At 40.3% G+C, this 12,099-nt stretch overlaps 1 protein-coding gene across 1 annotated transcript; it reads right to left on the reverse strand.

Annotated features, from left to right (window-relative positions):
* Positions 1–7,841: 7,841 nt before the first annotated feature.
* LOC136537174 (phytochrome-associated serine/threonine-protein phosphatase-like) lies at positions 7,842–10,086 on the reverse strand. Its single transcript, XM_066529230.1, has 6 exons — positions 9,937–10,086; positions 9,233–9,343; positions 9,099–9,149; positions 8,359–8,502; positions 8,182–8,277; positions 7,842–8,048 (listed from the first exon to the last, which is right to left on the reverse strand). The coding sequence occupies exons 1-6, from the start codon at positions 10,084–10,086 to the stop codon at positions 7,971–7,973; spliced, it is 630 nt and encodes a 209-aa protein (XP_066385327.1). The 3' UTR covers positions 7,842–7,970.
* Positions 10,087–12,099: the final 2,013 nt, after the last annotated feature.

Raw genomic sequence — 12,099 nt, forward strand, 5'->3', positions numbered from 1 at the left:
TTGTAGTTCAATAGGGTGCAAGACGTGACTTGGACGAAGGCGACGTGATGATCCGATGATCAACACTATAAGCAAGACCCAAGAAGCATAAGAGAAGACCCAAGATATCAAGCAAAGTCTAAGCACAGAGATAGAAACCAAGCCATATGCAAGATCGCGAAGAAACGAGCTCACAGAGGTGACCGGACGCAGGCGGAAAGTGACCGGACGCTCCGATCAAGAGACTCGGCAAATAGGCATCAGCAGCAGTGACCGGACGCTGGCGGCAAAACAACCGGACGCAGAACAATAGCGTCCGATCGAGTACAGAAAGGTTTCAGAGCGGTGAAATTATGACCGGACGCGTCCGGTGGCATGTGACCGGACGCTGGCTGCGTCCAATCAGTTGATCGTGGCTCTAACGGTCGGGATGACCGAACGCGTCCGGTCAGGACGTAATCAGCGTCCGGTCAGTAGCAGAAAAGCGGGACTTTGTCCCCAACGGCTACTTTCTCAGTGGAGCTTATAAATAGACCCCCAACCAGCCATTTGAAGTGTGTGGAGCTAAGAGAACATATCAAGGGTGTTGCTACACCATTTTAGTGATCTCCACTTGTATAGTGCTTAGTGATTCATTAGGTGATTAGCATAGGTGCTTTGCGAAGTGCTTTGGCTGATTAGACCACCGCTTATGCGCTTGCTCTAGGTTTAGGCCTAGTGTTTAGTGAGGTTTGCATACCTCTTACCACTCGGTGCTTGCGCGCACCATTATTGTACATTGAAGGAGCTTGTAGTCTTATGAGATCACACCAACAGTGGTTGTGGTGTGGCCGCCACCGTGTACCGGAGGGAACAAGGCCCGTGGCGTTTCGGCCGGAAGCTTCATAGTGAAAACGGCGGGGAACATCTAGGAGAGGCTTGCCGGAAGGCATGTTAGAGACCCACTTGCGCGTCGGGAAGGCCCGAGGCTATCCATAGAGTTACCCGGCCGGGAGCTTGGCTCTTGCGAGGGATTTCTTGCGAGGGGCTCCAACGAGGACTAGGAAGAAGCTTGCGTGCTTCTCGATACCTCGGTAAAAATACCGGAGTCGTCGACGGGAGTTTGCATATCTCTACCTTGCTCTTTAGCTTCCACATTTACATTGATTGTATTACTTCTTTTTGCGGTAGAGATAGCAACACACTAGCAAAACCATAGGCGCACATTTAGATAGTTTATCTTTTGCGTATGTTTTACTATGGTTAGTAAAAGAGGCCATTGTTTAGAGTTGGAATTTTAAATTGCCTAATTCACCCACCTCTTAGACGTCACGGTCCCCTACAAGACTATAGATTATAGAGTATCTAAATGGATATTGTGCCAGGAAATAGATACAATAGATAAATACAATTAATTTAAATTAGTTGTATGCATTCTACATTTTTTTATTGCCTAAGTACCATAAGATTCTAGGGCACGGTAGAGCATAGATTGATGGGTTCGTAAATTCAAAATTTAGACAAGCCAAATACAACGAAATATATTGGTTGTCGTTTCTTAACTATATAACTTTTCTGAACGTAACTATGTCATACGCCACAACTGATATGGTGAAAGATCGTCAACTGCTCGGATGCCCAGGTTACATATATAGTCGAGCCCCCATTAATTGTTCCATTTTTGCCTTCGCCCCTACTTATATAAGCATGCACACACAACGAAACTTTTAATGGAAAAAAACGAGTAGAAATCAGAAAATGTCCAGGATTATATTGCTTTTGATGTCGAGCAGTGCATCACCAGCTATTCTTCAACTCAGTACTTTGTGCAGGAAAATATGAATCCTAACATATCTTAACCTCTCTCCATTATCTGAAAATCAATTTCCATCCATATTTAAATTTGGACCAGTTTGGCAAGTGGAGAATGGAGCGAATCAAAGGGCTGATTTTGTCTAAACTAGGATCACATTGTATAACATTATTAGTTTATTAGATAGCGTGCCCGTGCATTGCTACGGGACAACTAAATCTTTTGTACTAAAAACACACGGATCGCACGATAAGATAACAATATTGTTAAATTAAATACCGACGTTAAAGTGACATTTAATTCAAAAAGCAAAGTTTGTGAAATTAACACAGTCACGGAGAGCGCGGCATTACAGGCTCACAAACTCTACTGTATAGACTTTTTCGTGATATGGCTAAGATAATATTTTATATCGGCAGAAAGAATTCTCCGATATCCATTTCTTTTATGCGCCAATAAATCTATGAATAAGTTCCGCTGCATCTCCATATAATCCTGTACACACAGGTTCGAGTATATATGTAAATATTAGTGCCTGTCACATGAATAATATTGTGTGTCTTAAAAATCTCTCATAAATTTTTAAAACAAAGTATGTTATACTCACCGTATAAATATATGTGGCTTTAGGACTATTCCACGCAGACATATATTGTAGAATAAGGTATCCACTTGAGTGTCTGTTTCAAGATGTTCAATTAGGTGTTGTAATTCTTAATTTTGATATATTTTTCAGGTCAAGGCAACCAATGGTGATATTTTTTTAGTGGTGTATAATTTTATGGTGCACCTCTTGACTATCTGAGTAAGAGTAAGGACAAGTTAGCACTACAAAGGCTCAGAAAAGCTACTGAGAAGACCAAGGTTGAGTTTTTCTCCACTATGCATACTAAAACATATGCCCCCGTTTATCATTACCGATGCTTTTGATGCAAAGCAATTCAACATTACCATGATCAGATATAAGTTTGAGTCTCTTGTGAGCAATCTCATAGAGGGACTCTCATTCTTTATGTGATCTGCCTCAAGGATATTGGCAGGACGATGGATCCATGTTGGAATGTTGCACAAAAAAGTGTCCACGTTTTGTACACGATTTATTTCCCATGAATACATGGGGCTACTATGATAACACTAACTACACCAAATAAAAGATCGAAGAGAATTTGCATTGCCTCCAGAAAGATTTATTTATTAAGTTCTTTGGACTCTACACGTAGTTTTGAAATATCTGTTTGCATGTCTTATCTCGTATCCTAATTCAAAATTTTGTAGTTTAATTAGAATATTTAGGTGATTGTATATATATATTATTCAATACAAGAATAATATATGCATGATCTTCTTAAAAGATTTCTACAGTGTAAAGACATCTTTGTTTTTCATGCATGCCCGTGCTAACGTTACGGTAAAAACAAAAGGACAATATATCAATTAAAAAATAAAAACAAAACTCATGCTCAAAGTCAAAGAGATAAATTATGCATGCTTGAATTTTATCATCCATTATCTACCGGCGTGCCTATAAAATAGACTGAATAAACAATTAAACATAGATAGAAAACTAAATTAATGAAAGGATCATTGCAAGACATCAATGATCTCATAGCTTCGGACAATATCGCAAAGCTACTAAAAACTGTAACCGTGCCCTCACCTCAAACATTGTCCAGATAAATGGATTACAATGAAAAAAATGGATATCAGAGATTTCTTCCTGTCAATATAAAATATTATCTTAGCTGCATCACGGAAATGTCTATAAAGTAGAGTTTGTGAGCCTGCGACGCCACGCACTCCATGACTATGTTAAATTCATAAACTTTGTTTTTTGGATTAAATATCACTTTAACGTTGGTATTTAATTTTTACAGTATTGTTATCTTATCGTGCGATCCGTGTGTTTTTAGTATAAATTGTTAGTTATCCCGTAGCAACGCACGAGCACGCTACCTAGTATAAATATACAGAATGAAAAAGACGACAAGAAAGATTGACATTAGGCCAACTCCTTTTGATTCTTTACAAACACATCTGAAGGTTAACATGTGGGCTGTGGGCATCAAATCAAAACAACAAAAAACATGGATTCGACCATAAGTAGCATTTGCCCTCCTTTTTTTTAAAAAAATAAAAAGTACTGCAGAGTTACAGGATTGTCAATCTTATCAGCACCATCAATTTTTGGCAATTGTAGAACTCAACCAATACACCCATTGAAGTGCTACATCCCTAGCTCGCAACCCAATTAAGAGTAAGTTCTCGCAATCCTAGCTCCACAGCCATTATTAAACTGCATGAAGGGCTCCGAAACGAAGACCGCTGTTTAAAAAAAGAGTAAATGATTATTGTTTCCTTCCATGCATGATTATTGTTTCCTTCCATGCATGTGGCATCAGGTGATCGATTTGTTTCCTTCAAAGCAGGTGGGGATCGCAGGAATGATAATTTCTTTTTCTATCGCGCGGGGTATCGCACGAGGTGGGCAGACGAACAAACTAAAACAAATGTCGTACTAAAAGATGTCCACACTTTGTTTTTTTAGTTGTAGAAGATAAGTTGGACATAAACTAAACACGCGCTGGCGTCGAGTTGGGATATAGTGCAAGTTGATTGCCTCCGGTACAACTACTACGTACTACCAATAAACAAAGTATGACCAAAGATGCAAGACCAAAGGCCGAAGTCATTAACAACATATACCACAAAAGGGATTGCGTGGATATGTATATATATAAATGGTGACTATTCTTTTCATTATATTAATCATGGTGGCATTCAATTTTATTTTTGTTTCAAGATTCCGATTGATACAATCAACAATCCAATAGAAAAAAGAGAGCAGATTGACAAGCTAAGATGTCAGCAGCCGCATTTTTTTTATCGTATCAGGGTATTTTTCAGCTTGGGTGTCATCAGAGGTGGAATTGCACACAAGAACTGAGACGACGAAAGAAGGCGCGTTTGGCTGGCGCCTATGCTGTGGCCCCGCCGAAAATGTCCGCCAGAACCGCGGCGAGATTTGGCGTAAGAAATGAACTGGACTGGCATGGCTTGACCGCGGCATGCCGCAACTGCGACAGCGAAGCAAACGCGTGCCCAAACTGCGGTGTGGTGCGGCGTGGTGAGGCGCGAACCAAACCCGCCAGGCATCGACTTGAAACATGCTCTAGGGTTCAGAGGGTCGCGCAGGAATGCAGCGACAATGGCAACGCTGGACGGCAGCGACGACTAGCGGTGGCAAGCGGGGGTGGCTTCGGGAACAGACGGAGCTTCCCCTGCCTCCTTTGCGTATTCCCTTCTGACTCCTGGTTCCATGCTAGGTGGCGCACTTCCATTGCTTGGCTTTTATATATTGTTTTGATCTGATGTCCGATCCCGGCATGGTATACTAGTGTTCACGCGCGCACCACCAATATTGTTACCGCGCCAAAGGAATAGGTGGGAGAATGGTGCACACATCTTTCAATGATAGGCGATGTACCATCGTACCCGACTGTCGACAACAAGACACTATGGTGACTTCATCATCTTATCATCAATCTCTCAGAGATTCTTATATGTGGTAGGATGTATGTTATGCATATAGCGGTGAGTGCGCGTGTGTAGGTATCATGTATGTGAACATCTACATTTGCATGGTCTCACTTCCTAACATAGGTAATCAGGCCAGCGTGAGAGCCCACCGCTGCAAAGCAATCTTGTAGGAATGTCCCCGGGTCATTTAGGCTTATTAGATACTTTGTTTAAGGGATAAGGTAACAGGTTTTATAATTGAGGGGTTATGCCGTCAACATTTAATACGTTAGAGGTTATGTACACTTTCTTATTTTTTTTTTCCAGACCCGCATAATATGCCATGTTATATTAGCACAATCATCTTCAAAACAATTAGTGGATTGTTTAGACGATTTTTAATGCTTTAAGGTAAAATAACAAGTTTTCTAGCCGAGGGATCGGAGTGTATTATACAAACACTAATAGATGTGGCTCAAGTAGACTTTTTCGAATCGAAAGTAGGTAGATTCTTTTTTACCCCTCATCCTCATCACTCTCCTCTGCCTCCTCCTCCCTTTTCTCTCCATGCCCCACCTGATCTCGTGAGGAGTTCACGATCATTTGCTCCACCTCATGAACAACATAGATGACATCGGGCTCATGCAATGCTTCCGCTCCTAGGCCCATGCCATCATCCCCTTCCCTTCCTCTCAGGGGCGGATCCAGAACGGGGCTGCGTCCCGGGCTGAGCTGCTGATTCACGTTCAAAACAGTCTGATCTTGCTTCCTAAGCCTCCTTTTATCTAATTAAGATCATAGTTTTTTAGGCTAAACACCACATATGTTAAAGGGGCTACATGGACTCGCCCCGGGCTGCTGCCCGGGCAGCCCAGGCCCTGGATCCACCCCTGCTTCCTCTCCTTTTATTCTCCCAGAATCACATGGCTACCTCAACGGTGGGCTCTCTTTCCATGTCATCCTGCATACAAGGAATGTACTCGGAAAAATATTGATCGGAGATTGACTCTCAAGTTAACTAGGTGGATATCCATATGTTTGTGTGATAAGTTACAACACACATAGATTCAGGCTCGACCGTCTAGGCTTAAGACATGAGTGGTGCAATGTTAATTAATAAGATTTTGCAACTCTAAACTAAGTTGGAGATGAAGGACCAATGATAATAAGATTTTGCATCTCTAAAATAAGTGAGAGATGACGGACCAATGGACTTAGTTAAGAACTAAGAAGTTAATCGGAGGTGGACAAAAAAAAACGACTGAAATCTTGGCTCTTTAATATTAGTATAGATTAGTAATATAAAGAGCTCTCTCTTTTATTAAAAAATGTCATGCTAAAAGGTTGTCACGACAAATTAATGTATAAAATTATATTAAAACTGTATTGAAATATTTAAGATAAAAGTTTACAGTTATAAATTTACGGTAAAATATTATACGTAAAAATTATGAGTATAACTTTATAGTTTTCTACTAATAACAAATATAGAAACAAAGTTTTCTGAAAAGGAAAGTTGCCTAGGTAGTCAGTTCGTTCCCTGGATATTTTTATCCTGTGAGCAATTCGCCGATTAATAAGACCGCCAGAAAGAAATTTATTATTCTTCCTATACTTTAATTAGCAAGTCAACTCGCATCTGATTGGCAGCAAAGCAAGTTGAATTAAATTTCATACTTGAAGCGGCACATAAAAACTCCATCGGCCGGGCAATTTGCACTTCTTTTTTCGCTGGGAAAAAAATTAATGTTAAGGGCACTTTGGACATGCACATGTTAACTTGAACACGTAAAGTCCACGATGATCAGGAATCAAGCAACGTATGACACACATGATGTGGTGCCACTTTAGTAATATCGATCTCATTTGTTTACTAATTAAGTACGTAGTTTTTTTAGAATCTAGAGAGAAGGCATCTCCAGATCGACATGCAGGTAGGGTATTAGTGACTTAGTGGAAGTTGATTACATTATTAGTTATAAGAGTGTAGCTGGGGTATTAACACTACTACAGAATTTAACTGTAGGGACGGCTCTAGAGCCTCTGTAGGGGCGGCTGCGCCAGCCGCCCTTCCCAGGGTGTTCCTACAGAGGGTGCCTCTGTAGGGGCGGTTTCCTGACCGCCCCTGCAGTTCCCTCTGTAGGGGCGGCTGGTGTTTTCAGCCGCCCCTACAGTGCCCTCTGTAGGGGCGGCTGGTGTTTTCAGCCGCCCCTACAGTGCCCTCTGTAGGGGTGGCCAGTAATATCAGCCGCCCCTGTAGTGGACTTCTGTAAGGGCGGCTGTATCACCAGCCGCCCCTGCTGTGTGTATTTGTAAGGGCGGTTCAATCAAGAACCGCCCCTACAGTGGATTTTCCAGCAAAAAAAAATAATTCAAATTCAAATCTAACCACATATATATATATATATATATATATATATATATATATATATATATATATATATATATATATATATATATATATATATATATATATAATTCAAATTCGAATCTGACAGCCACAAATATACATATATACATCCACAAACACGAGACCATTATTTAGAACATCATCACAAAAGTTGCTTGTACAAATGCACAATAAAACCTTCTGAGGATTGGGTTAAACTTATTGTATAAATTGACTTAAGAGTAATCAGGTGTGTAAAATGCTTCAAGCAAATCCTTAAAGACAAAAGAACTATCATACCATCTTCTCATCGAAGCTTAATATAGAAGCTACATTGCCACATCTGTAGCAATAATTAGGTGCAGACCACACCTGGAGAAGAAAAGAAAAGTTAATATGGGCATCATAACAATTCAATATGGTCACACTGAAATACAAATGCATACTACTATAATACGATACAACCAATATCTGAGTGCCAATCTATATGTGAACAAGAACTCACAGTTACAAGGCCCTTCTCCTGGAACATATACTTTAAACCTTCCTGGACCAGCTGGTGAGCCCGGCAAACTAGCTCGATACCGTTAACAAAGTTGAACTGCATAGCAAAAGGTGACATTCACAAGGAGCGAATAAAAAAACAGTCCAGAATAATAAAATAATATTATTGTATACACACCTCTGCTGTGACTCGCGATCCAAACAGCCAACCTGCTCCACGGGGACTAACAGCCCATGTCTCTATCTCCTCAGGGTCACTCCACATAAGGTCGCAGAAAGGACCTTCATGGGGAATTTCACAATTGCGATCAATCGTTCGTATCTGGTGAAAAGATAATCAAAGCTTCAATCTCATTGAAACATTTAGTCAAAATAAAAATCATCCACATAATCATACACTACTATTCTTCAAGAAATGAGTCAGAAATGCTAAGGACCGAATCAACCCCAGAATCATGTGCTCAATATTCTTCACAAAATGAGTCAGCAATGCTAGTTCATTGATGATAAGCATTCTTACTACCAAAGGAAATTCTATCAGAAACATGTCCAAAAAAGTACAGTGAGCACAACCAGCTGAAAATAAGAACAGAAAAAACTAAATAACTGAAAACAACATAATAAATACCCCTTCTGTTGTTTACTATTCAACATTTCCAAACTTCCAGCATATATCCACTGAAGCATTTTATTTATATCACTGATAACAGTGAAGTTTTCAAATAGCTGTAATTCTTAAGGCTATGCATATCCTTTATAGTCCATGTGAAAAATATTTCTACTTTTGTATTCACCAAGTATGGCAAACCTACAAGACATGAAACTCAGAATCCCATAAAATGGGAAGGGTCATAAGGGTTCATAAACAGATGTGTTCACAGATGGTTATAAGAAAGTTAAAGAAGAGAAGTCACGGACCTGATCAATAGTACGTACATCGGGAGAAAGACCACCATTAACACAGAGGACCTAAATTCAGCATATAATTTAAGTATGACTTGCCGAAATAACACAAAATGACAACCTGTATTTTTTTCCCTAGAGGAACTTACTTGGCCATTAATGATTGCTGATAGTGTAAGGTAATCAAAAACATCAGTGCAGTACCGCCATGCATTGGCGTTGCCATACTTCCTCTGACACTCATCATAGAAACCATACACCTAAAGATAAGTCACAGTATTATTAGTATGCCTGCATGATAAGCTAAAACATGTCAAGCATTTTCGGCTATTTGTGGTACAGTATGGATACAAGCATGCAATGTAAATCGAGAGCTAAAAGATAAAGCCATTTGAAGTCACAACCAGAGGAAAAAACACATAAAATAAGAGCCATGTTGACAGGTAGTTTGACAGGCACTGGCTAAACAAAACCTAAGCATGACACACAGGCTGATTACCAGATAATGTTATCTTGAGAGGCATAAGACTTCAATAATCATGGATGTGTAACTTGCATTCCTAGATTCACATAGCCAAGATTAAATCACAGATACAGTATCAGTAAGAGCACTGTTTCCCCTAGAATATTATGCTTCCCACAGATGGCCAAAAGTGCTTTAAGAGAGCACAGTGGAGGGTAACCAGATGAATACAACACCTTTTGAGCTCACAGGTAAAAAGCAGAACACAAGAATCATGGGAACATATATTGGACTCAGCCACTCAGGGCATTTAGTTGCAACCGAAGTGGCCTAAATCAGAAAAACTATGAACTGTGTACAATTATCTGTTTTTCACATACAAGAACATACCTGCGTCAACTGCCTACTTTCATGATTTCCACGCAGAAGGGTTATGCGTGCAGGATACCTAACGGCAATCGGAACATTAGATAGTGACGATTCTTGGAAACATTCTACATGGGAACTGAAGTAACGATGAGAATTATGAATCAAAGCCATCTCATCAGAATGTTGGTTCATTTGGAAAATTTATGAGAATGGATGTTTCTTTTCACACTTGTAGTTCATGCTGCGTAAAAAGGGGAGGAAATTTCTGTTTCTATGTTCAAACACAGTAAACTCATTCAGCTACCACATATGTTAGGTGGACAGTGCCAACCATGGTTAAACGTATTCAGATCAACTCCAGGATATTATCTGTATTTTTCAGAAATCAAAACAGCATACATTATTTAAGTTTTAACTGCATGATAAACTAAAAGATAATTTGATCCGTAGAGCAGCCAATAATCCAGGAAAGATAATGTGAGAAAGTGAGTCAACAAGGTGCGAAAGGGTATGAATAGTCAATTGGCAATCAATCAAGAACCCGTCGCGAAGAGCTTCATCAGGTCATGGAACTGCCCATGGATGTCACCGCAAACCGTCACGGGGCTATTCACCGGTTGAACGTCGTTCGACTCTTCGATGAGGATCTCCTTCACCTGGACAACTAGTAAAGCAGACCGTGGTTACACACAGACACCACCAGCAGACGCAGCAAAGGAAACCGTTTCCCCCTCCATCTACCTCCACCCACCAAGAACCCTAGCACCACAGCCGCGCAAGCTGTGCGCTCGCGTGCCACCGCCCTAGATAGCAACGAGGTGATAAAAACCCTAAGGGGCGGAACGAGCTACTCAAAGGGTAGGGAGCTCACGTATTCGCAGAGAGACTGAAGCTCGTGCTCGGCGAGGTGCTGGCTCTCCTTGACCTTGGAGATCCACAGATCCAAATCCATGGCGGGGCGGCGGCCAACCGGGTGAGAGCGATTAGGGGCGGAGGGGCCGGGGGGGCTCGGTGGAGCCGTGGAGGGAGGAGGAAACCCTCTCCTGGCTATTGGCGCCTCCTCGATCGCGGCGGGGAGGCGGGCGGCGAGAGGGGAACGAGGAGCGGGGGAGGGGGCGGGAGGCGAGGTTGTGATTTGCGCCTGGTTTTTTGGGTGGCTGGCTGGAGTCGATGAGCGCCTTGGCTGGCTCGCTCACAGCCTCGTGCTTGCGGCTGCACGAGGCGACGGGGCCTCTTCTTCAGTTTCCATTTTCTTCTGGATGTAATTATTTTTGGGCGTGAAACGTCAAATACTGTATCCTTGTAAGTAAAAACTTGACATTTTGACAACACTGAAATCAAAATTCTAAAATCTTTTATCAGTTACTCCTGTTATATAGTGTATTGTAAGAATTTTAAGACAAACTAAGAGGGCACATAAGAGACGTGTACCCTCATTTTATTTTCTAATAAAACACTATCATCAACATGATTAATGATGATTGGTTGATAAATAAAAAGTATTTAATGTCAAATTGGTTTTCTACTCTAGAATGCATTATATTTGAGAATAAAATTAGAATGCTAGAATGCACAATATTACAGGACGAAGAGAGTAGTAAATAACATTCCATTAAATATATCAATGTATTCTTCAAAATTATTTTCCTTATTTTTTACGGCCATCAACAAGACCATGTCGGGCATATTGATAGAGAAGAAAAACAACAAAACCCTCAAAAGGACCTAACACTGTTTACTATGATCATGTAAGGATCATCTAGAAGAGTGTGATTTCTCTTTTTAATCTGTGGGTAAACTTTGTACCTAGTTGTTTTCCCTCATACTAACTCCAAATGTGATGGTTTTTTTTTTCTAACAATTTCTAAAATCATGCTTCAGCATTTAAGTTTTATCAAACTTGGACGTGACAATGTTTTACACATTTTAAATTTTGAAATTTGAAATTTGACAAGTTCAAACCAAATTTTAAAACCCTAAATGATTTCAGATATAAAAGTGATGAATACAAAAGTTGTTCAACTCATCATGATATACAACTTTTATTTTGGTCATCTTGTCATTTGACAAAATTTTAACCTTTCAAATTTGAAATTTTGAAAAACGACAAGTTCGAACCAAAATTTGAGACCCAAATTGATTTCAACATAAAAAGTGATGAATACCAAAGTTGTTCAACTCATG

Source organism: Miscanthus floridulus, chromosome 2 (assembly GCF_019320115.1).
Source record: "Miscanthus floridulus cultivar M001 chromosome 2, ASM1932011v1, whole genome shotgun sequence".
Classification (NCBI taxonomy): domain Eukaryota; kingdom Viridiplantae; phylum Streptophyta; class Magnoliopsida; order Poales; family Poaceae; genus Miscanthus; species Miscanthus floridulus.

What these genes read in the sequence shown, in the direction of transcription:
- LOC136537174 (XM_066529230.1), bottom strand. Translation starts at nt 10,086, where the DNA reads ATGGCTTTGATTCATAATTCTCATCGTTACTTCAGTTCCCATGTAGAA. An exon ending in CAGCAATCATTAATGGCCAA is followed by an intron (nt 9,150 to 9,232) that starts GTAAGTTCCTCT and finishes TGCTGAATTTAG; the next exon opens with GTCCTCTGTGTTAATGGTGG. An exon ending in AGGAGAAGGGCCTTGTAACT is followed by an intron (nt 8,049 to 8,181) that starts GTGAGTTCTTGT and finishes TTTCTTCTCCAG; the next exon opens with GTGTGGTCTGCACCTAATTA.